Source organism: Trichechus manatus, unplaced genomic scaffold, assembly GCF_000243295.1.
Source record: "Trichechus manatus latirostris isolate Lorelei unplaced genomic scaffold, TriManLat1.0 scaffold00102, whole genome shotgun sequence".
In the NCBI taxonomy this organism is placed as follows: Eukaryota; Metazoa; Chordata; class Mammalia; order Sirenia; family Trichechidae; genus Trichechus; species Trichechus manatus.
Window position 1 is genome coordinate 7,240,911 of NW_004444038.1, and position 26,589 is coordinate 7,267,499.

At 46.0% G+C, this 26,589-nt stretch overlaps 1 protein-coding gene across 1 annotated transcript in view; it reads right to left on the reverse strand.

The window, feature by feature from the left end:
• The window catches only part of RAB20 (RAB20, member RAS oncogene family), a 43,441-nt gene extending 16,926 nt beyond the window's left edge, over positions 1-26,515 (reverse strand). Inside the window, exon 1 of the mRNA XM_004382941.2 lies at positions 26,073-26,515. Coding sequence (XP_004382998.1) covers positions 26,073-26,244 — 172 coding nt within the window. The 5' untranslated portion in view covers positions 26,245-26,515. The remainder of the gene's footprint in view (positions 1-26,072) is intronic.
• Between the last annotated feature and the right edge of the window lie 74 nt (positions 26,516-26,589).

The following is a 26,589-nucleotide window of genomic DNA, read 5'->3' on the forward strand; positions in this document are numbered from 1 at the left end:
ATAAGTTCAGAAAATAGGATTTCTTCTCATATTTAAATACATATACCAATCTACTTTTACCCAAATCGGCATACATGTCATTTCTATTGTTCCTGCTCAATAATTTGAAGGGTGAACTAAAATAAAAAAACATATTACATGTCCTATGACTCACTGGAGTAATTATTTGCACACAAGTTAATCTTATACCTGTGACTTGTAGACTGGAACTTCTGAAATAAATGCTAAGGTTATACAATAATAACTGAAATTAACTCAATTATGTCATTCCTTTCAGCCATGAATTTACTAACAATAATTCAATAACAAAACCTAAATAATTCAAATAATGAGAATGCTTTTAACATTCTAATATTGAGAAAAAGAGGAAAGTTAAAAGAAAATAAATTTACATAATAGAATTACCCTAAAAAAAAAAAACAACTTCTCCAGGGCTTCAAACCAGTTTATTCCGGTTTTACATTTCCACCCCAGATATACTGAATCAGAATCTACAGCTTAACAAGATCCCCAGGTGATTCATACGTACAGCAAATCTTGAGAACCACTGCTGTACTCGTGGAGCCCTGGTGGTGTAGGGCTCCCTCGACGGCAACGGGTTTGGTCCAGCTCTGCTAGTGAGGAGTCCTGGTGGTGCAGGGCTCCCTCGACGGCAACGGGTTTGGTCCAGCTCTGCTAGTGAGAAGTCCTGGTGGTGCGGTGGTTAAGCACTCAGTTGTGAACGTACCAACTGCTCCACGGGAGAAGATGTAGCAGTCGGCTTCCGTAAAGATTACAGCCTTGGAAACCCTATGGGGGAGTTCTACTCTGTCCTATAGCGTCACTTGCAGCCAGAATCAACTCAACGGCAGTGGGTTTGGTTTTCTGGGCTCTGCCCTGGTGGCGCAGTGGTTAAGAGCTACAGCTGCTAACAAAAAGGCTAGCAGTTCGAACCTACCAGCTCCAACCTGGAAACTCTACGGGGCAGTTCTACCCTGTCCTATAGGGTCGCTATGAGTCAGAATCAACTCAACAGCATCAGGTTTGATTTTTTGGTTTTTAGTAGTTCTCAGAATTGGCTCCTAACCAGCAGCACTAGCATCACCTGGGAGCTTGTTAGAAATGCAAATTCTCAGCAGGGGTTCGAACTGGACCGAACAGGTTCCAACAGGTTCAAAGCCCTGCTTCTCTCCTAATCTCCTTTACCTTCTACAGATACTCTGCTGTCCTGTGATAATTAATTTTTAGAATGAGATTATGAGATAAAAATTGAATTATTTGCTAAATTCTCTTCTTATTAAAGCAGGAGCTAAATAAAATCAGATTTCTTTAAAGCAAGTTTGAACTTGTATCAAAGTTGAGACTGAAACGCAAATACTATCTTAGAAAACTCTTTTAACTCTAAAAAGGGTTTTCTCGAAATACTAAGTTATCTAGAATAGCCACTTATCTGGAGTACTCCACTGAGTAAACATCCCAGTTATTTCTAATAGCTTTGCTGTACAGAACAGAAGAAGGTTTTTTTCCTAATATAAAACCCTCTGAGAAATACACGGCAGAGAGCAAACACCTTCTTCCTGGCACTTCTGCTCAACGGGAAACACATTAAACCCTTTCTGAACCATCCGAAGGAAACAAAGGACTTCACAAATGTTTACAACGTCGATTTACCTCTTACTTAACAGACTGGTTGTGTTCTAATAAAATTCCCCGAAAAGTACATTATCCATGGGCAGACATTGTAAAATCAGAGGTGCATTCCTGGGGGTAATGGGGGCAACCCGGGAGTACCTAGATATAATTTCGTGCCATTTAACAGTGTGAAAAACCCTTTCAAATCATTCAAAATATTTTATTAGAAACTTGGCTTATCCTACTTAAAAACAGCAATATAATGCTGTATGTTAAAGTAAAATGTTAAAATATGGTGAAATCTATGAGAGCCGGAACTCGGCGGGACTGCCTCGTTTTTCTGGGTCTCGGAAGTTTTCCGCCTTTGACAGGGTACAGTCTTAACCACTTCTCTACTGCTCTCTATTAGTAGAAAATACATTTGTTTCCCTTCGCCGACACGTTTCTCCCTTACGCAGGTTCCAACTTTCACATTGTATGTTGTATTGCGTGCAAGGAGTCTCTGGGTGGTGCAAATGGTTAATGCACCCAGCTGCTAACCAAAAGGTTGGAGGTTCAAGTCCACCCAGAGGTGCCTCAGAAGAAAAGCCTGGCAATCTGCTTATTTAAAAAATCAGCCACAGAAAATCCTATGGAGCAAAGTTCTACTCTGACACACACAGAGTTGACTGTAACTGTTGTGTTGCTTTTTTCTTTTTTCATTGCGTGTAAAAAGATTGCTGAATTAGAACACTGGAGAAATGTAACGAGGGAATCCCTGCTCCTATCTGCCCACCCCCAGAGCTTATCTCTGCAGTAGCTGCCGGGAGCCTGAAGCACGACTTCTCATCATACTTTCACGTGCACGTGGGACATCTGGAGACCTTGCTAAAATTCAGATTCTGATGCAGGAGGACTGGGGTGGGGCGGTGATTCTGATGCTGCTGGTCCCCAGACCGTACATCAAAGCCGTAAAACCTCAATCAGCCTAGGGGCGGTTCTCATCTACCTGAGACAAGCTGCAGTATTACCATCACTAACTCAGTAACTACAACTTCGGTTCTACCTCTCTGCACTTTACCATCTACTACCTTCTTTCAGGAAACCCTGGTGGTGTAGTGGTTAAGAGCTATGGCTGCTAACCAAAAGATAAGCAGTTCGAATCCACCAGGCACTCCTTGGAAACTCTATGGGGCAGTTCTACTCTGTCCTATAGGGTCACTATTAGTAGGAATTGACTTGACAGCAACGGGTTTTTTGTTTTTTACCTTCTTTCAGATATCTCTGCCTACTACCGCCTACGCAGTAGGCCCCGCAGTCCTCAACCAAGTGAAGCCAAAATGGGCAAGACCTGCCCACATTAGAGACCTCACTCAGTATCTCTGCCAGGGCCTGTGGCTAAATGGTAACTAAACGGAGTTAATCAGATTTGAAATTAATTAGGGTTGGAATGTATTTTTTCAATGGCTGTAGAAAAGGTGCCTGGCTAAGTAAACAACAGGTCAACAAGCCTTGAAAAATTAAAACAAAACGTGCTCAAACAATGCAGAAACCGTGATTAGCCCAGACACAATACAAATGCAACTGTGATGCTGCTAGCTCTGAGAAGTGCTTTGATATGCAAATCAAATACCCTTCTCATCTACTCATTAATGCAAGGTCTTCACTAGAAGAACTCTAGTTACAATATAAACTTGGGGAATGTTTAAAACTGGCTGCATTCATTCTGACACTTCATTTTTTAGGACAAGCAGCCAGGTTAGGAAGGAAGAACTGGCCTCCTCTGATCTTGGTTTATTAACATGGTGCTCCCTGGGCCTCAGCTTTCTTGATGGCTTCCTGGAAGCAAGTGAATTTGATTCCTTTAGCCAATCAGCTAGTATCTTCTCGAGGAACGGACTGTCCTAATAGCTAACAGAGATTGAGAGCTTGCTCAAGTGGCAGGCGAAGTGTCAAGCTATACACACACACATAAACACACACACACTTCACCTCATCCTCCCCACTGTTAGTATCCACAGTTTACAGATCTTGAAACAGAGGCTCAAGGGCTCACTCACCCAGCTTTTCCAAGGACTTGTCAAGAGAAGTGACTAATGACAACAAAAGTGGTGTGAGGCTAGAAGACAAAGGACCATAGACTTGGGGGACATCTACGCCAACTGGCACAAGACAGTACATAAAGACAATGTTCTGCATCCTACTTCAGCAAATAGCGTCTGGGGTCTTAAAAACTTGCGAGCAACAAAAAGACAAATACTGTATGAGACCACTACTATAAAAACTCATGGAAAGGTTTACACACAAAAAGAAACAATCTTTGATGGTTACGAGGGGCGGCGGGTGGAAACACTAAATAGACAATAGGTAAGTGGTAACTTTGGGGAAGGGTAAGATAGTACACAATCCTGGGGAAGCCAGCACAACTTGTACAAGGAAAGGTCATGGCAGATCCACAGATATATCCAAACTCCCTGAGGGACCGAATTGCTGGGCGGAGGGCTGTGGGGACCATGGTCGCAGAGAACATCTAGCTCAATCGGCATAACGTAGTTTATAAAGAAAATGGTCTACATTCTACCTTGGTGTCTTAGTCATCTAGTGCTGCTCCAACAAATACCACTAGTGGATGGTTTTAACAAAGAGAAATTTATTCTCTCACAGTCTATTAGGCTACAAATCCAAATTCAAGGCACCAGCTCCAGGGAAAGGCCTTCTCTTCCTGTCAACTCCAGAGGAAGGTCCTTGTCATCAGTCTTCTCTTGGTCTGGGAGTGTCTCAGCACAGGAACCTCAGGTCCAAACGATGCGCTCTACTCCTGGCACTTCCTTCTTGGTGGTGTGAGGTTCCCATGTGTCTCTGCTTGCTTCTCTCTTTTATATCTCAAAAGCTATTGGCTTAAGACACTATCTAATCTTGTAAACCTCGTCAGTATAACCTCATCACAGTGACAGAACTAACAACACGTAAGGAGATCCCATATAACCTCATCATAGTGATGGAGTTTACAACACATAAGGAAATCACATCAGATTACACAATCATACAATACTGGGAATCATGACCCAGGCAAGTTTAAAGGTATTTTGGGGGGACACAATTCAATACATGACACTTGGTGAGTAGTGTCTGGGGTATTAAAAGTCTGTGAGCAGCCATCTAAGATACTCCACTGGTCTCACCCCTTCGGGACCAAGGGAGAATGAAGAAAACAAGATACAAGGGAAAGATTAGTCCAAAGGACTAATCGACCACAACTACCACAGCCTCCACCAGACTGAGTCCAGTACAACTAGATGGTGCCCGGCTACCACTACTGACTGCTCTGACAGGGATTCACAACAGAGGGTCCCGGACAGAGCTGAAAAAAAATGTAGAATTCTAACTCACAAAAAAAGACCAGACTTACTGGCCTGACAGACACTGGAGAAACCCTGAGAGTATGGCCCCGACACCCTTTTTTGCTCAGTAATGAAGTCACTTCAGAGGTTCACACTTCAGCCAAAGATTAGACAGGCCCATAAAACAAAACAAGACTAATGGGGCACAACAGTCCAGGGGCAAGGACTAGAAGGCAGGAGGGGACAGGAAAGCTGGTAACAGGGAACCCAAGGTCGAGAAGGGAAAGTGTTGACATGCCGTGGTGTTGTTAACCAATGTCATAAAACAATATGTGTACTAACTGTTTAATGAGAAACTATTTGTTCTGTAATACAATTTAAAAAATAAAAAACTTGCAAGCAGCCATCTAAGATACAACTATTGGGCTCTTCCCATACGGTGTGACGGAGAAAGAAGGACACCAAAGACTCAGGGAGCAATCAGTCCAAAGGACTAACGGACCACATGAACCACAGCCTACGCAACCCCGAGACCAGAAGAAATAGATGGTGCCCCGCGACCACTACCAACTATTCTGATTAGGATCACAACAGAGAGTCCTGGACGCAGCAGGACAAAAATGTAGACCAAATTCACAAAAAGGACCAGGCTTGCTGGTCTGACGGAGACTGGAGGCACCCCCAAGACTACGGCTGTAAGACACCCTTCTGACCTGGAAATGAAGCCATTCCTGGAGACCACCTCCCAGACAAATAACAGACAAGCACGTAAGATAAACAATAACACCAGAGAGGAACATACTCCTTAGAACAATCAATTATACAAGATCGAAAGGGCATTATCTGCCCCAAAGAAAAGGTGAAAGGCAGGGAGGCATAGAAAATCAGGACAAAAAAACGGGGAAACCCAGGTGGAAGTGCGGAGACTGCTGACACATTGTGGGGAATGAAACCAAGGTCATGGAACACTTTATGTACAAACTATCGAATGAGAAACTAATCTGCTCTGTAAACTTTCACCTAAAGCACAATTTATAAAAAAGATCGGTGTGTCTACAACCTAGGTAAGGAATGGCCAAACAATAAGGGCTTTAAACAGCAATGAAGAATCCCTAAATTCCATCAAGATAAGAATGGGTTCTTCTACAAAGCAATTCCACCCTGATAAATGTCAAAAGATAATTTTCCCAAAAAAGATAAGATCATGACTCTCACACAGATATAAAAAATAAATGTGTATTAAAGATTTTATTTAATTTAATAAGGGAACCAGGCAGGTGTCATAACCAGTTCAAAGAAGTCAAAAATTGACAAATTTGCATGGAGCAAAGGAATGCTGGAAGTCACTGGCTGGGGCAAACGGTATCATGGGTTGAATTATGTCCCCCCAAAAATGTGTGTATCAATTTGGCTCAGCCATGATTCCCAGTACTGTGTGGTTGTCCTCCATTTCGTGATTGTAATTTTATGTTAAAGAGGATTACGGTGGGATTGTTAACACCCTTACTAAGGTCACATCCCTGATTCAATGTAAAGGGAGTGGGGCCTGCACCACCTTTTATCTTACAAGAGATGAAAGGAAAGGGAAGCAAGCAGAGTTGGGGACCTCACACCACCAAGAAAGCAGTGCCAGGAGCAGAGCACATCCTTTGAACCTGAGGTTCCTGCACTGAGATGCTCCTGGACAAAGGGAAGACTGATGCATCACAAGGACCTTTCTTCAGAGCCGACAGAGAGAGAGGGCCTTCCTCTGGAGCTGACAGCCTGAATTTGGACTTGTAACCTACTAGACTGTGAGAGAATAAATTTCTCTTTGTTGAAGCTATCCACTTGTGGTATTTCTGTTACAGCAGCACTAGGTAACTAAGACAAATGGTTAACCGAAAAGCTGGAGGTTCAAGTCCACCAAGGGGCACATGACTTAGGTCATCAACGAGGATCCAAAACAACAGTGGTCCGGCCCAAAAAGGGAGGCGCCATGGTCCTTGCTCTAGATGCTGACGTTCTATCACCTGACCGTTTCCTGAGGAAAATCTAAGGACCACAGGGGACTTAAGAAAAGAGGTAAAAGGACAATTTTTCACAGCTAACACGTCAGTCAGTGTTTAAAGTTTAACTTTACAGGGCTCCGCTTTCTACACACGGGTGTCACAGGTTCAGAAACCTCTCACCTGGTGCACAGTGTGGCTTTTCAGCCAGCCAGCCAACTTCCAGAACAGAGCTTGTTGCTAACTTTCAAATGCCCGCTGGACACCTCCATATTGATGAGTCTCACAGGCATCTCTAGAACCTTCTCCTCTTCTGTGTTCCCCATCCCATCAGGAAGCACCACGCCAGCCCGTTCCTGAAGCCAGAAACCTAGGGGTTGTGTGTGACACCTTCCTCTCTCTTACTCCCAATCCCAAACACTACCACCTCCATTACATCCATCACTAAACAGTCGATTCTAAAATGTGTCTCAGAATTGTCCCTCTTCCCCCATGGTCTCAGGGGACATCTAGTTCAGTCGGCATAACACAGTTTATAAAGAAAATGTTCTACATCCTACTTTGGTGAGTAGCATCTGGGGTCTTAAAAGCCTGTGAGCAGCCATCTAAGATACTCCACTGATGTCACCCCGGCTGGAGCAAAGAATGAAGAAAACCAAAGACACAAGGGAAAGATCAGTCCAGAGGACTAATGGACCACAGCTACCACAGCCTCCACCAGACTGAGACCAGCACACCTACATGGTGCCTGGCTACCACCACTGACTGCTCTGGCAGGGGTCACAATAGCTGGACAAGGCTGGAGGAAAATGTAGGACAAAATTCAAACTCACAAAAAAAGACTAGACTTACCGATCTGACAGAGACTAGAGAAACCTCAGGAGTATGGCCCCTGGGCACCGTTTTAACTCAGTACTGAAGTCACTCCTGAGGTTCACCCTTCAGCCAAAGATTAGACAGGCCCATAAAACAATAATACACATAATTCAACCATGTATATGAGACTAAACGAGCACACCAGCCCAGGGGCAAGAACAAGTAGGCAGAAGAGGACAGGAAAGCTGGATGAACGGAAATGGGGCACCCAAGGTCGAAAAGGGGAGAGTATTGACATGTTGCAGGGTTGGCAATCCATGTCACAAAACAATATGTGTATTAATTGTTTCATGAGAAACTAGTTCTGTAAACCTTCACCTAAAGCACAGTTGGAAAAAAAAAAACTGTCCCTCTTCCCATCTCTACTGGTCCCACCCTGGTCCAAGCCTATCTCAGGGGGGCACAGTAACAGCCCCTAGGTGGTCTCCATGCTTCCACTCTCACCATTCTCCAACCCAGCCAGAAGGGGCTTCATAGAACAGAAATGAACTCATGTGTTCCTCTGCTTTAAAATTATTCCGTTACTACTGCCTATTAACTTGAGAATAAAATGTAAATCCCTTAACACGGCCAATCAGCCCTACCTGATCTGGTCCCCTCCTCATCTACAACAACACAACTGATACCATAAATGTTCTCTGTTTAATGTCAATCTTCCCCCATTTGACTTTAAACCCCATAAGGGCAGGATAGGTTTTCTACTCTGTTCGCAGCTACTCCCAGAGCTCAGCACAGTCTGTTTCATAGGTGCCCCCCAAAATTGTGGAATGAACAGACAGAGCCACACAGATTGAATGTTCACTCTGTACACGTGAAAACCACTGGCCGTGACTTCACAGAAGCACACTGGGTCGTTCCACCTTCATCTGGAAGCCGGGACTAGCCATACTGCAAGGCATATGAAAATTAAATGTCCAATCAAAATCATACCTATCAATAATTCTAACAATTATTCCTTAGTAAGTCAGAGAAAATCTATAGGATAGGCATGGCTATTTGATAAGCCTTAGCTATTTGATCCTTATCACCCTTTACAAAGGTGAAGATTATCTACTGTGTAAGCAAAGAGAAGACAGCATTTGTTATTGAGAGTCTTGTGAACTATACTAGGTCCTTTAACACCTATTATCTTATTTAAGCTTTATAATTAACCCTGTAAATAAAGTTTATGACCACAATTTTAAGACGAGGTAACAGACTCAGAGATGTTAAGGATTCCAAAAAAAAAAACCATGTTGCTGTCAGGTCAACTCTGACTCATGGCAACCCACGTGTGTCAGAGTAGAACTGCGCTCCTTAGGGTCTTCAATGGCTGAGTTTTCAGAAAGAGATCACCAGGCCTTTCTTCCATGGCACCTCTGGATGGACTCAAACCTCCAGCCTTTCGGTTAGCAGCAAAGTGTGTTAACCATCTGTACCACCCAGGAAACTCCACAGGATAATACCCTCATCTTATTTTCCAAAAGTGCCACCACTGATTTATCTCTTTACAAAAAAAAAAAAAAGTCTGCGGATCCCCAAATGCAATCATTAGTGAAGGGCAAGCACCTCTAAATTTGTCCATTTAGGCAGCACAAGTCTTTTCAAGAAAAGCCATCGGACAGCAACGTCCCACGGTGTCGCCGACAGAGATGCAGTTACACATTGGTCTTTTGTTTCTGTTACAGTTATTTGCTGTCTATTCAGGCGCACAGACGCCAGGGAGGCTGCCCTCAGCCTTTGTGACGGGGAATCTAAGCCTGGGCTGTGACACGGTACTGGATGGTGTCTCAGCATATTTTAAGTGACCTGGAGTTTTTAAGAACAGTACAAGCTAAACTTTCGTAGCACAGATACCTAGGGGTGCATCACTTCGCGTCCACAATGTTCTGTGCAATAGGACGTTATGTCATTTGGGCGTTGTGCAAACACCATATTATATACAGGCAGTCCCGTACAATCCGTAGTTCAACCCCCATAAAGCCTACTATATTGAAACCATGCGTCTGGGGCGGAGGGAGGGGAATGGCCACGAGGAGCAGGTGTGCAGGTGCGGGAACGTAGCTGGCGTTGGCCACCGCCCTGTTGGTGCAGCCACTTTCTGCTCACGTGCAGCCCGCTGCCTGAAACCGGGAGCCCATCCACAGCAGAGGAGCCGGGCCGGCGCTGCCTGCGCCAGGAGTGAACGGCCGCCTGCATGGCTGCTGGGCTGCTGTGAATGAAGCCAGGAGCAGGAGGACAAACTGCAGGGATCGGGATGCGCCCTGGAGCCCCACTGCTCATCTGCTCTCGGGGTTTGGAATTTTTTAAAAACATTAGGAGGAAGTAAACAAAAGCAGAGCTGCTTTCCCTTTACGAAAACAGAACCTTAGGGACCACAGATGTGCATGCGGTGAGACGCTGCCCTAATGGACGTTAAGCAGCACATCCATGTAATAGAAAGTGTTCTTCTTCTCCAGGCCTCAAATACAAATAGGTTCCTGTGATTCTCTAGTCACAACATTTTCATCAACTCATCAACATATAACTTTATGTGTGTTTCTGTTTAAAGACACCTTATTTAATATATGAAAGAAAGGCCTGATGATCTACTTATAAAAAATCAGCTACCGAAAACCCTATGTAGTACAGTTCTATTCCAACACACATGGGTTGTCATTAGTTGTCAGGGCTTCGAATCGGTTCAAACCAGTTCAGTCATGGCCAATGAAGCAAAATCAAAACAGACCTGAATTTTTTTTTAATTTGGGTGATCCAGAACGATAACCAGAATGGGAAAAATTACAGGTCGAAGTGCTGGAATCAGAGACTCGGAAGAGGTGTAGTAAGCCCCTTCAGGAGCCTGATGTGGGAGACTGGATTACTGTCAGGACTGTGAAGTATGTCGGTAGACTGCCATCTTTGAGCAGGGCACCACTGTTTCTGACTCTGCCAGTCAAGAGATTTGGTTGCTATGCAACTTGCACATTGCCCTTGTTTTCTAAGTGGGAGATTAAGTTTTCAGCAGGGCTTCAACCTGTATTTTTTCCCATTCTCCTTATCATTCCCCTTCACCCACATTTTAAAAATTCGGGTCCATTCGGGTTTCGCTTTGTTGGCCGTGACTGAACTGGGCAGAACCAGTTCGAAGTCCTGGTTGAAATCGACTCAACAGCAACTAGTAGGTAATGTTGAATATATACTGTTGATTCATTAACACTGAACGCACGGCCAACAGCACTGTAACTCATGCCTAAATGAAGATTATCTAACACATATTACAGGCACATCACAATCTTTTTGCGCTTAGGAACACCTCAGCACTACACTAGGGAGCTGTTTTAAACAGCAAAAGCACCAACTAAAAGCACAAAGACGTGGCACCAGATAGACCACAGAAAACAACAACAAAAATCAAACCCATCGCCAGCATGTCCATCTCGACTCACAGAGCCCACAGAAAGGACGCTTGTCTGCAGTACGAGAGCTGCAAGAAGGCAGAGGGTCACCTTGTTTGACCTCAGCTGGGAACACGCGCGTTGGTGACTCAACATTTCTTGCCACCCAGCCCATGTCCGTGAATGACTGGGGAAGTGCCATGAGTAGTGATTTTGAGGTGACAAATAAACTTTAGTAAGTGAATTCACAAATACAAAATCTCTGAATACCGAGGGTTGACTACATATCTTTATTGGTAGGGGGAGAGAGGCAATAACAAAACTAAGAAAGACAAAGTTCTTTGAGAATCTCTGAGTCAGAAACACCGAGCCCAGCTGCTGCAGGAATCCTAAGCTGTAACAGCGAAGGATCCCTAAGGAAGTTATATTTTTCTTCAAAACAGTCTTGAATCATGCAAAAAGTTCCAACACCTCTTCTGAGTTCTCACAGTGTTGGTAAAAAGCAGCCACTCCAACTTAAATTCCACAGAAGTTGGTATGAAACATCTTCCTTTAAGGGAAATGCCAGCAGTCACATTATAACAAAGTACAAACAGAACTGTTACTTTTTAGAGATGGGAACATGAAAACAGTGAATGTCTAACTGTGGGTTGGACGTGTATGTACACTGATTACATCTGAGCCCAAGAGGAGACTTGCCGAGTTCCTCCCTGCTGTTATTGTTAGGTGTTGTCGAGTCAATTCCGACTCTTAGCGACCCTATGTACAACAGAACGAAACACTGCCCAGTCCTGCGCCACCCTCACAATCATTGCTATGTTTGAGCCCATTGTTGCAGCCACTGTGTCAATCCATCTCATGATTGAGGGTCTTCCTCCTTTTTGCTGACCCTCTACTTTACCAAGCACGATGTCCTTCTCCAGGGACTGATCCCTCCTGATAACATAACCCAATCCTCCCATCTGCCATCCCCTGCCCCTTCCCGATGGCCACTCCCACTTGAGGCAGTAGTTTTATAAATAAAGACAGGAGCCTTTAAGAAAGAAAAGGTCTTCTATTACTCTACCAAGCATACAATCATTTTCTCTCCCAGCACACAATCAATGCTCTAGCAAACGGAAATGGATTTTTCAGGTTAACCTATTTAACGGCTCTTGGAATTCTCCATGACGCACTGTGCTCATTCCTATGTACACTGTGTTACTTAACAAGCTTGCAACTTATTCTAAATGCTCCAGATTGGCTGCTGCTTTTCTCAGCCAGAACTGTTTTCTGAAACAGCTTTTTGATTCCTGGATTTTGGCTTTTGGGGAAACAAACGCAAACATTCAACAATGAGTATCAGAAACACTGAAGAAAGAAGTGCGATCTCAACCCCTCAGCCTCTTTTGAAAAGCAGATGATAAATCACAGACTGATAAACTGGACAGTCTTCTAACACAGACCACTTAAATCAAAAGTTGTACGTATAAAGTCCAGCTAACTGTCATTCTAAAAACATCTGCAACTCAGTCATCACCCCACCCCCATTCTCTGAAGGCGTGCGGGGGAGTTACTAAAGAGTTTATTTGAAGGGCACCATATAATTAATGACACAGACGGTTACAGGCACTCCCTTGATTACGAACTTCCAACTTACAGAAACTCATACTTGCCCTTGAATGTTATGGAAATGTGCCCTCACTTCGAAACGATTGAACCAACCCTTACTCCCAACAAATTCTTCCAAACAATCACCTTCACTGCTGGACTAAAGTAAGAACCGTAACACCGCTTTTGACTTACCTGCAAATTCAACTTAAAGACACACTTAGGAACGGAACTCGTTTGTAACCCGGGGACTGCCTGTATTTCCCATTGCTTTAAACAATTTCATCCCGCAAAAACTTAGTTTAAAAAAAATACCTTAGGGGATATGCTAGCTTCTATGGAGACTATACAAATGAATAAAGTCCAATTCTGCCTTCAAAGAGTTTGTAAACCAGAGAAAAGACAAAGAGGCAACAAAAATCAGTAAGCTAAAAGGCAGTATGAAATTAGGGGTAACCAGGTCATTCTGTAGGACAGCTTGGAGAAAGGAGGCACTACTGCAATGGCCAAGACATGCTCACGACAGAAGTGACACTGCAAGATGGGATAAAACTGCCAAGAGAGATGTTCTTGGGAAAGAGATGCCATAACCCAAGGTTAAGAATCGAGGAAAGACAGGGCATATGGGAAGAATTAAAAACTGTGCACTTGGGTAAAGACATAAGGCACTTGCGTTGGATAATAGGGGAAAAGGATGAAGATAAGCCGTGGATGTCTGGGAGGGCTTTGAGCCGGGAAGCGTCCTGGATCCTGGACGCCCAAGAGAAAGACCCGTTGCGGAGGCAATGTGCAGGACAGACAGGAGCTGGGAAGCAGGTTCTGGGGTTGACTGGGTGAAATAACAGCTTGAATCTGGCTAGGCCAGTGGGCACAGGATGGCTGGGCCGTGAAAATTCATCGCCACAGGAATACAGCTGTTATTCTAAGAAAAAACAGCAATTTAACCGTGTGCACAACATTTCTTTTTCACTGACAGGGATCACAGGTAGGACTGAAGCCTCACTTAACGAAGCGAGAGGGACAAGTCCAATTTGAATGTTAACAGGTATCATAACGTTTCTATTTCTCCTGTGAACTTAAGATAATAAAGCATAAAATGATATTCCGAAGATATTAAACGTGATTCGGGTATTGGTTAATAATGAATACAGTTGACCTTAACTAGTTAACTTTCTCTTCAATCAACCCCATACTAATGACCCTTAAATAACTCTTCCCACCCACAGATTCCTGCGGCGCCCCCTCCAGGAGGGCTCTGGGCTGAGTCTCCCAGTAAATGGAGCTGCTCACGGGGGTCCCTAGTCCTTTGAAATGTCTCAGTACAATGCTGCTTTGTCTGCTCCTGCTGAATTTCAAGAGTTGATTTTCTCCCCTCCTCCCCATCTTAACACCCACATCAACTGCTGCCCCCACATTCATATTTAGGCTGCTGTTTTTGGCCAAGAGAGCTGATACTCGACTGCACAGGAATTCTGCAAGTGAAGCCCTGCACCCAGAGGGCGCCATTCCAAGTCCTCACAAGCGATAAAAGGCCCACCTACCACAGCGGGGCACCATTCCAAGTCCTCAGAAGAGATAAAAGGCCCACATACCCCAGGGGGGCGCCATTCCAGGTCCTCAGAAGAGATAAAAGGCGTGGGCCCACCTACCACAGGGGCTCTGCATGTTTAGCTTCCAGATCCCAAATGTAAACTCGAATTTTTCCAGGAATTTTTTTTTCCAGTGGGAGCACATCTTCATCTTGAATTCAGGCTCTTGACCGACATTCCAGTCCAGCTCAGGGCGCACACACACAGCAGAAACCCGACAGCTCTTTACTGAGTTTACCTGAATCAGAGCTTCCCTTGGTCGGTCCATTTTAAACTTCTTTGGAAATGTCTATAACTATGCAGCCTTGGGAGTGCAATAGTTAAGCGCTCGGCTGCAAACCGAAAGGTTGGCGATTCAAACCCACCAGCCACTCCTTGGGAGAAAGATGTGGCAGTCTGCTTCCATAAGGATTTACAGCCTTGGAAACCTATGCGGCAGTTCTACTCTGTCCTGTAGGGTCGCCATGAGTCAGGATTGACTCATGGGCAGTGGGTATGAAGAAGACTTTTACAGAAGTGTTTTCCCTTTATATGGCCTAAACCAGGGGTCAGCAAACTTTTTCTATAAAGGGTCAGGGAATACATTTGTTTGACTTTGCAGACCATATGGTCTCTGTGGCAACAATCCCACTCTGCTATTGAAGGAGCCCTGGTAGTGCAGCGGTTAATGTGCTCGGCTGCTAACCAAAAGGTTGGTGGTTTGAATCCACCAGCTGTGTTCTGCGAGAGAAAGATGTGGCAGTCTGTTCTGTAAGGATTTTAAGCCTTGGAAACCCAATGAGACTGTTGTACTTTGTCCTATAGGGTCGCTATGAGTTGGAATCAACCGAATGGCAATGGGTTTTTTTTGTTTGGTTGGTTGTAGCAAGAAAGCAACCACAGACAATATGTAAATTAATGGGTGTGGCTTGTCAGTTCCCAGGGGACCTGCCAAATGTCCCTTGTCACACAAACACTGTCAGACTGAGGGTCATCATATTAAAACCTCAGACAACTCCTAAGCAGTCTCCTCTGATGCAGTAAGGGTGCCAGCTGAAATCCAGCCTCTCCAACTACTGGGCTCTACCTTCTGTGCAAACTGATGATGCAGTAAGGATGCCAGCTGAAATCCAGCCTCTCCAACTACTGGGCTCTACCTTCTGTGCAGACTGATGCAGTAAGGGTGCCAGCTGAAATCCAGCCTCTCCACCCTCTGGTCTCTACTGATGCAGTAAGGGTGCCAGCTAAAACCCGGCCTCTCCACCCTCTGGGCTCTACCTTTTGTGCGGGCTACCTCTCCATTTCTGGTCCAGTCTCTCAAAGTTATCTATCTCTTCCCAGGACTTGGAATGGCACCCCCCTGGGTAGAGGGCTTCACTTGCAGAATTCCTGTGTAGTCGAGTATCGGCTTTCTTGGCCAAAAACAACGGCTTGAATATGAATGTGGGGTCAGCAGTTGATGTGGGTGTTAAGATGGGTGGGAGAAAATCAACTCTTGAAATTCAGCAGGAGCAGACAAAGCAGTATTGTACTGAGACGCTTCCCCCTGTGAGCAGCCCCATGTGCTGGGAGACTCAGCCCAGAGCCCTCCTGGAGGGGGCGCCATAGGAATTCTGTGGGTGGGAAGAGTTATTTAAGGCTCATTAGTGTGGGGTGGAGCCCTGGTGGCGCAGTGGTTAAGCATTCAGCTGCTAACCAAAAGGTCACAGTTTGAATACACCAGCTGCTCCCTGGAAGCCCTATGGGGCAGTACCACTCTGTCCTCTAGAGTTGCTATGGGTCAGAATCGACCTGACTGCCATGGGTTTGGTTTCTGGTTTTTAAGCGTAGTGTTGGAGACCTGGTGGTGCAGTAGTTAAGCGTTCGGCTACTAACTGAATCCACCAGCCACTCCTTGGAAACCCTATGGGGCAGTTATACTCTGTCCGGTAGGGTCGCTATAAGTCGGAATCAACTTGATGGCAATGGGTTTGGTTTTTGGTTTGGTGTAGTGTTGATTCAGGAGAAACTTAACCATTTAAGGTCAACTGTATTCGTTATTAACCAATACCTGAATCATATTTCATGTCTTGGGCGATAATTTTATGCTTCATGATCTTAAGGGAATTCCTCATAGGCCAAGTCAAAAGTATCAACCATCAGCAACTCTTAGAGACCCAGCCAAAGACACTACTATCCACTCTCCGTGCTTATTCAGAACATGAGCACATCGTCCACTCTCCATGCTCATTCAGAACATGAGCACATCTTCCACTCTCCATGCTCATTCAGAACATGAGTACATCTTCCACTCTCCTTTTGAACCTTGAGCCTTTAAGGAATTGCTTTCCTAAAGTCGCCTTCAAGTCAAACAAAAGCCTAGCAGTAAACAGTTTAGCAGAGATTATGCTGCCTTAGGCGTTGGGCTCTTTTGGAGAATTATCTAAGGTGCAGCCCTCTCCAGGGACAGGAACTCCAGGGTTGGGCTAGACAATGTACTGAATGTCCTTAGCGACCGATTCTACAGCTGACAGACCTGGCACCCTGCAGGTGTTCTGATGCTATCTCCTGGAAAACTAACGTAACAATGTGACCTATAGAACCCATCTCCTCTTCAGAGGGCCTTCTCAATACAGGCAGTCCCCAACTTACAACATATTGGAGTTACAAGGAACTACACTTACAGCCGCCAGTGTATCTTGTACACTGCATCCTCCTGGGAGGAAGTTACGGGAAAATGCACGCAGGGGATATGGAAAAAAATTGCTGAGTTAGGTGAACATGCTCCAAGCATTTGATCAGGATAATACGATGGAAGAGACTGGTGGGAAAATCATCCATTCGGCATGTATGCTGAATTTAGAACATGATATCACTGATGTGGAACAGGTCACAGTAGAAGAAGCAGGGGACTTGACAGATCAGGACTTAATGGATTTTGAAGAGGAAAGAAATGCTGAAGAAGAAAGAAAGAATGAGGAAGAGGAAGGAGAGAAGTTGTCAAAAAAGTTTACAGTGAAAGGATTAGCTGGAGTCTTTGCTAAACTAAGTGAGGGGCTTCAGTTACTTGCAAACATAGACCCAAATGCTGATCGCTGTGCTAAAGTCAACAGGCAGATTCGGGAAGCAGTGAGATGTTACCGCAAAATATAGGGCAAAAAAGAAAAGGACCATACAGACAACTCTCACTAATATTCTGACTACAAACACCATCCTCATTCCCAGGGATAATCCAGATGATCCAGAACCCTCCACAAGTGGAGTTATTACCGCAGCTGACAAAATGCCAACCTTGTCCAACTCTTCTTCATCGTTGGAGTAAATTATTACAATTTGTGTATTTTTTAAATGTACGTACGTATGCATTAAAATATTTCTGTAAGTTTATAGCTAATGTTTCCAACCCCCAAAGACAAATAAAGATTGGATTTTTAAAAATACAGATAATAAAAGGCAATAATAATGAAAACTTAAAAAAAAAAAATGAGGTATCCAACTTATGTCAGAACCGACTTAGGATGGAATCGTCGGAACGGAACCCGATGTAAGTCAGGGACTACCTGACTTTCTAAGTTGACGCTGCCCACTGGAATCGTATCTACTCACAATGAATATATTCTGTTACGCTAATTTTTGGCATTTCTCTGCACATTTCAGGTTTTGACAGGGGTTAGGGGCTGTGGCTTTTGCGTGAAGTAGAAAGAGAGTGGTGGGGGGGGCTCCCATTCCTGAGAAATGGATGGTCCATCTCTACCTGGCATCTTCACCTATGCACCAGCCTCATCCTTCACCAGCATCGCCTGATGTTCCCCTCTCAGACAGCACAGCAGCTCACAGCACTGAGGCTCAGGTGCCAAGACCTTTTGGCTGGCTTCACAGGTACAAGCAATTACATCTTCCCTTTTGCTGGCACCAGGATATCATAACTTACAACTCCTGGGTTGCACTAAAGTTGTTCAAATAAAGACAAAGATTTTAAACCAATTGCCATGACTACAAATAGAAGCTCCAAGCAAAGCAGCAACTCCATTCCTTGGTAGATGCCATCTTGGGTTCACATAGAGCTCCCCGCCTCGTAAGTCAGAGAGGGACCAGGAGAGCCTGAGACCCTCCACCCAACAAGATCTTTTCTTCATAAATCACTAGATTTTAGCTTTGGAAGGGAAGTACCTGATCCACTGAAGAAATCTCCACCACAGATCATGAACCAACAAGCAGTCAGACTTTGATATCACAATGACACTGCGGGCGAGGTTTCGGAGTTAAACTGATACGATGTCATGGATTCAACTGTGTTCCCCAAAAATATGTGTATTGATCTGGCTAGGCCATGATTCCCAGTATTGTGTGACTGTCCACCATTTTGTCATCTGATGTGATTTTCCTATGTGTTGTAAATCCTATCACTATGATGTTAATGAGATGGGTTGGTGGCACTTAAGTTGACAAGAGCTACAAGATTAGATTTTGTCTTAAGTCAATCTCTTTTGAGAGATAAAAAAAAAAAGAAGCAAGCAGAGAGGCAGGGGGACCTCATATCACCAAGAAAGCAGCACCGGGAGCACAGCGTGTCCTTCGGACCCAGGGTTCCTGAGCAGAGAAGCTCCTAGACAAGGGGAAGACTGATGACAAAGACCTTCCCACTGAGTCTACAGAGAGAGAAAGCCTTTCCCTGGAGCTGATGCCCTGAATTTGGACTCGTAGCTTAGTAGACTATGAGAGAATAAATTTCTCTTTGTTCAAGCCATCCACTTGTGGTATCTCTGTTATAGCAGCACTAGATAACCAAGACACACCATTTACAATCTGCATGACTTTGGGGCAAGTTGCTTCCCTTCCATGAGACTACTTCCAGATGCGTGACTCAGTGATGGTAACACCTCCCAAGAGGACGGGTGAGAGCATAAAAGGCGAGCAGGAATTAAAGCCCTCAGCGCCGAGTCTGGTACATGGTAGCACTCTATAAATAGCATAGCTACAAATGGCAGGGAGCGCCCTATCCTGGAAGGCAGCCCGGTCCTGTCCTGCTTGTGGACAGACCTAATCTGCCTTCCTGTAATAAAATTCCACCCACTTACCATGCCTAGTTCTACTATCTGGAGTAAAACAGAACAAGGGTTAAACTCCTCTTCCATATGACAACCGCTCAAAATTTTGAAAACAGTTATTGGGACCCTGAGTCTTCTCTACTTCACACCAAAGAGCCCTCAGTTTTTTCAGCCCCATCCTATGCTCCATGGATTCCAGAGCCATCCACACCCCAGCTCCTTCTCAGGAGGCAAGGTCATTCATTAGTGTCCCTCCGACCCTGAAGCCCGAGGGTGGTTGTGGTCCTTGGCAATGCTGGCACCAAGCACGCTGGTGTCTCTCTGAAGTGCACACCAAAATCCAGACTTCCCAGCTGAGACCACAACCGAGGAATGCTTTCTCTCACAGCTCAAGCAGAGCACAACAAGAAAAGCATAAAAACAAGTCAGTCTTTGCCTTCCATGAGTCAAGCCAGTCATCACTGAATCCCTGGCTTGATTCCATACAGCCCTGGAGTTTAATTTAATGCAAAGGAAGGAATTAAATACCACAGGGCCTTATAGATATCTGGACGCATCTCTGTATCACGTGCAGAAACTATTATTCAAACTCTTTAACAAATGCTCACCCATCATTTCCTCCCCCTTTCCTTCTTCTCTCTGACCTGTCCATTCATTACAGAATTCTTCACTGGGCCCACCCAGCCTCTCTTCTCCCTTTGTGACATGCTTGCTGGTGGTGATATGGTTACAGCACCCAGGACTAGGAGACATTTACTTAGCAAACACTTATACAGTGCTTCCTAGTTCCAGGTACTGTTCTGAACACTTTACAATATTAACTCATTTATTCCTAACAGCAGTGCTTGAGATAGTTGCTACAACGAGACCCATTTTATAGATGAGGCAAATGAGGCGTGGAGAGGTGAGACACCGTCACAAAGTCACGCATCTAGTCAGTGGCTGTGGTAGGCAGAATAATGGCTCCCCAAAGGCATCCTAATCCCCAGAAACTATGAATATGTTATGTTTCAGAGCAAAGGGAATTAAGGCTACAGATGGAATGGAGGGTGTTAATCAGATGACCTTAAAAAAGGGTTTCGAACCGGTTCTTCCCAGTTCAGTCATGGCCAAGGGAGCGAAACCGGAACAGACTTGAATCTTTAAAATTTGGATAAATAGAAATGATAATCGGAACAGGAAAAACTACGGGTCAAAGCCCTGCTAGAAACCTAGTCTCCCTCTCAGAAAACAAGGGCAGCATACGTGTTGCACAGCAACCAAATCTCTTGCCCGCTGGATTTTGAGCAGTCAGACACAGTAGTGTCCCACTCAAAGATGGCGGCCAACCGCACTGCCCTGAATGTGTGTCACTCTCCACAGTCCTGCCAACAATCCAATCTCCTGCATCATGCTTCTGAGAGGGCTCACTACACCTCTTCCGAGTCTCCCATTCCAGGGCTTCAACTCGTAATTTTTCCCCTTCTAGTTATTATTCCGGATCACCCAAATTGTAAAAATTTGGGTCTGTTCTGGTTTCACTTCATTGGCCATGACTGAACAGGTCCAAACTGGTCTGAAGCCCTGCCTTAAAATAAGGAGATTATCCTAGATTATCCAGGTGGGCCCAGTGTAATCACAAGGGTCCTTTAAATGTGGAAGAGGCAGGAGAGTCAGCATCAGGGTGACGCACTGTTAGAAAGACTTGACCGGCCATTGCTGACTCTGAAGACAAAGGAAGGGGCTATAAGCCAAGGACGGCAGGTGGCCTCCAGAAACTGGAAACAACAAAACAGGTTCTCCCCTAGAGCCTTCAGAAAGGGATGTAGCCCTGCTGGCCCCAGGGTTTTAGCCCAGTGAGCCTCATTTAAGACTTCTGACCTCTACAACTGTAAGATACTAACTTTGTGTTGTTTTTAAGCCACTAAGTTTATGGCCATTTGTCACAGCATCAAAACGAAGCTAACAGAGATTTTGGTACTAGGAGTGGGGTAATACAGTCACAAATACCCGAAAGTGTGGAAGTGGTTACAGCACTGGGCAACGGGCAGAGGCTGGAAGAACTTTACGGAGAGTTAATAGAAAAAGCCTAGATTGCCTTGAATAGAATACTAGCAGAAATACAGATTTGAACTGCTAGGAATGACTCAAAGGGGAACAAGAAGCATATACTATCTTAGAGAATACCTAAATCGTCATGAACAGACCGTTGATAGAATCATGGGCATTAAAGATGCCGCTGGTAAGACCCCCATTGCCATCAAGTCAATTCTGACTCACAGTAACCCTACTGGACAGAGAAGAACTGCTCCATAGAGTTTCCAAGGCTGCAATCTTTACGGAAGCTGACGGCCACACCGTTCCCCCGTGGACTGGCTGGTGGGTTTGAACCACCACCCTTTCGGTTAGCAGCCGAGCACTTAACCACTGTGCCATCAGGGCTCCCTTGCCAGAGACAGCTCAGATGAAAATGAGGAACACCTAATTGGAAACTGGAGAAAAGGGGACAGTTGGGAGACAGAAGCAGAAAGTGTAGCTGAAGTATGCCCCGAAGTTATGCGGAAATCAAAACTTGTAAAGGATGATCTTGGCTATTTAGCTGAGATTTCCAAGCAAAGTATTGAAGGATGCAGCCTGGTTTCTCCTTGCTGTTCACAGCAAAATGTGAGAAAAAAGATACAGATTGAGGGAAGAAATGTTAAGCAAAAAAAGACATCTTTGCGGACAGGGGAATTATTCTGCCTACCACAGTCCACCTATGGCCCCCAAAGATTTACGTCTGTCCCACATGCAAAATGCATTCACCCTGTGCCAATATCCCCCAAAGCCTCAACCCACTACAGCAGCAACAGCAAACGAACACGGTGGCTGTGCAGGGATCAAGGCGTAGGCAATGTGGCTCCAGACTTTAGGCTCTGAACTAACTATTTCTCTGCGCGACCTCCCATGGCCACCATCTTCAAAAAACAGGCACGGAAGATGTGAAGACCAGGCAGATATTGTCCCCACTCTAAAGGAGCCACAGCCTTGAAGAATAAAGGACAAATAAATGAGGAGGGGGCACCGCGCCTTCCAAGGCTGTGGGCATGCGCTCATCATCCTGTTGTATTTTCTTCACAGCGGTTATTAGATGGGAAGATACGTCATGTATTTCCTTGTTTGTCTCTCCTCCTCCTCTGGAAAACAAAGGCCACGGAGCAGCAACCGAGGGTACACTGCTAGAAAACAGGCCTTAAAACAGTGTCTGGCGTGTAGCAAGTGCTCTGTTCACCTGCTGAACGATGGGCAGCATCTTTTTAGACTGTTCAAACCAACCAAAGGATGGACAGACAAGAGCGGGGTGGCGGTATGCTCTATTAGGGCTCTGTTCTGTCTCCAGGCAGCCTCCTAAACTTATCACACCACACTGCAGTGATTATATGACATCTTCTGCCCAACGAGACAGGAAGTTAAGGGCGAGGATAGCAGCTACAAGGGCGTGACGGAAAGGTCAAAGTCTGAATCCTCCCTAGCTCCTATGAGCTTCCATTCCCCCACTGCTAAAATGCAAATAACAATGCTTACCTCTGAAGGGACCTTGTGACAACTGAGTGACATAATGTACTTAGTGAACCCAGCAAATGCCTTTCCCCCATCCCACATGCAGACTGTAAACAGTCAGGTACTTTGTTTTTTGAAAGAATACGCCAAGAGTAAAACAGAAACGCTGATCCAGTACTAGTATTCTTACTACTAAAGACCATAATGCCTTCCTCCCACCCACACTCTTCCCCCGTCCACCTCACGTTCCTACGAGTAGGAATTAGAAATGATTCATCGGGCACCACACAGGGAACGTTACTAACGTCAGTGGATTATACGTGTAAAAATGGTTACGAACGGAACAGTAAATGTCATTATATATAACCAGTTGCCATCAAGTAAACTCTGATGCATGGTGACCCATGTGAATCAGAGCAGAACTGTGCTCCTTCGGGTTTCCAATGGTTGGTTTTTCAGCAGTAGTTTGCCAGGCCTTTCTTCTGAGGTGCCTCTGGGAGGATTCCAATTGCCAGCCCCACTCTCTGGGGACTACAGCTTTGAAGAACAAAGGACAAATAAATGAGGAGGGGGCCTGAAGCCTTCCAAGGCGATGTGCTAGCAGCCAAGTGTGCTCATCATCTGTGCCACTCAGTGACTCCTCTGTTATACCCATTTCACCACAATTTAAAAAGAAAAAAAAAGAGATTCATCCTCTATTTGGTCCTCATCTTTCTGCTTTGGTTGTGAAAACCAGAACTAAAACAACTTAAACAACAACATCTGCAGAATGGACAGGAAGTTCAAGAGCAGGACCAAAGGAAAAAACAAAGTAGGGTCCCCTAAAAGCTAAAATTTGAAATTTCCACTGAACTGGAAAGGTATGTACTCATACCTCTGTTTCCCTCTTACCAAAAAAACCCAAACCTGTTGCCATCAAGTGATTTCCGACTCACAGCCCGAGTACAGGACAGAGTAGAACTGCCCCAGAGGGTTTCCAAGGAGAGGCTGGTGGATTCGAACTGCAGACTGTTCAGTTAGCTAGCCAAGCTCTTAACCACTGCGCCATAATCCCACAGCCTCTGAGGAGTGCACACAGAGGTGAGCTGAGTCACTGTTTACTCTGAGCCAGTGTCACCCTGAGCACGTGTAGACAGGAGGTCAAGAATGTGGAGACTGGGGCCTCGCTGAGTTCCCCCTTGTCATTCCAGGAACAAGAAGGCAGCCGCCCAGCAACCAGGAAGTGAGTGGCTGCCTCTGGGAGCCTGACAAGATTATCCAGGACATCGCATCAGCAGTATTACAAAATTCTCTGGTGATCAAGGTTCTGGCTGCATCCTGTCCTTGGTGCCCACGAAGAAAACGGCCAGTCAAAATTAAACTGCTCCTTCACAGCCTCTAAGGCAGGAGAAGCCCCTTCCAAGGCAGCAGGTACACTCCTGTTCCAGAAACGTTACAACCTGCAGTAAAAGTCTGCGTCTCACGATGGCCACTGCGTGGGGTCACATTATCCTCTTGTAAACCAAATGCAGCAGATAAAGTCCAGCTGTTTAACAAAAGAAACCAAAGGGCAGCTTTGACTTGGATGAAACAGGCAACCAACAAGTCTTGTTATCCGACTGGCTGGTCTTGCACTCTATCGTCACCCAATGCTTAGTGCTGGGGGTTAGCCAAGTCCCTGGTGGTGGAGACGTCTGCATTCGCCTGGTCACCGAAAGGCTGGTTTGAACCCACCCAGCGGCACTGTGGAAGAAAAGACCTGGCCATCTACTGCCACTGAGATCACAACCAAGAAAACCCTATGGCGCAGTTCTACTCTGTAACACACGAGGTCGCCCTGAGTCGGAATCGAGTGGATGGCATAAGACAACAACAACAGGGAGTTAGCGACAATAAAGGATCTTAGAGACACCCTTCCCTGCAGCTTGGGGAAGAGGCTGGAGGTGGAGTAAGGAGCCGGGAAAGGCTGTTACCTGGATGACAGCTGGTTTCAAAGGATGACTGCAAACAATCAGGATGTTAACCACCATAACAGCAAGGAAAGCAGTGGGGAAAAGGGGTGCATTCACATTAGTGAACTTCATTAATTCTGTTTCTAATAGAGAATGAGTTATACTCTTGCTGATTCATCAGACTGTTGCCCCCAATTCGGCAGCGGAAAAATTCTGGCCAGGAGCTCGGCGTATGTCACATAAGAGAAGCCAGACCTCACGGTTTCTGGTTTTCAGAGTTTCACACTCGTGAAGAATGTACCACACTACTTCCAGCTGCCCTGTTTACTTACAATAACTCGTTCTTCTTCGTGGGGAGGGAAGTATGTTCACTGCAACAGCGTAATCGCCAGGGCTACTCTGCAGAGTTAACAAACTGAAAGCTTGAATTAAGGCCCTCTACTAAGTCGTGTTTTTGGAAAAATCACAAATAACTACAGACACCAAAAATCATTCATTACCTGTCTTAAAAACGCTTCCACAGGAAGTCACTCCAAACCCACATAACTTATATCAGCCATAATTAAGCAGATGAGAAATACAGAAGGGGAAATGCAAATATGCTCTAAACCAGGAGGAGGGAGATGGCCTCTAGTTCCCACTATCTGGAGCAAACCCAGGAGGGGTAAGGGGCTCTGTGCCTTAGTTTCTTTTTTTGTAAAGAAGAGCGAAGAACACTAGCTTTGCCTCCCTCAAGGTTGTTGCGGATATCAAACGAGATCTTGTTCACGAGAGTACTTTAAAATACTGAAAATACAGGACGGATGGAGGAAGGCGAAAGGGGGCGGGCGGAGGGGGGTGGCAAGAGACTTTCCTGGTTAAATTGAGCAGACTCTGCGCTAGACCTGCGGTGATCTGGAGCCGAAAGCTGCTGTAGGGTGGACAAACGACCAGCAGATTCTCTGCAGCAAGAGGTGCTTTTCAAGGCTCACCTGGATTGTCGCTAAGGCGCACCTACGGATTAAACTGGCAGAGAGTTTGCCCAACGAGCAAGGGAGGACGAGTGGGAAGACACAGGGGCCAAGGGTAGCCGCGACCACAAGGACTGGTGGCCTGACCCCGACAGAGGGGCACCTGCGCTCCAAAGGCCAGACCCTGTTCTTGGCCGGGGACGCCTTGCCCTCGGGGATGCGTCTTTCGGGGCTGCAAGCCCCTCCTCCCCCCTGCCCCTCTGGCCTCTCTAGTCCTTCTCCCGAGGAAAGTCTGGGCACTGGGGGAAACGCCAAGAAAGAGTGCCTGGCCCTCACCTGCCGTGTCCCAGATGGAGATGTTGTAGGAGCGCCACTGCTTCAAGTAGAAGGCGCCCCCCACAGTGCTGACCGTGTCCTGGAAGCGCCGTTCCATGTACCTGTGAAGCAGCGACGTCTTCCCAACGTTCATGTCCCCCAGGAGCACGATCTTCACGTCCGGCTTCCTCATCTTCCCGCAGGAAAGCTCTCCGCTCCTCCCGTCCGTCCGCGCCCTGCCCACGTCGCGCGCCCGGCCGTGCGCCCCCGGGGCGCGCCGCTGACCGCGCGGGGCCTCGCTGGTGCTCAGGGCGCCTCCCCGCTGCCAACGCGGCTCGGCGCCTCGGACTCGGGGGACTCCGGGGACCCTGGACCTCGCAGCCGGGCAGCCGTCGGGCAGCAGGGGCCGAGGCGAGGCGCGGGGACTTTCACCTCCCGACACCCGGAGGACGGAAGAGGAAGCGCGCCTGGAGCGCGGGGGCAGGAGCTTGGAGAGCCGGCCGGCGCCCACGTGGGGTGGCCCGGGCCCGCGGCGGCC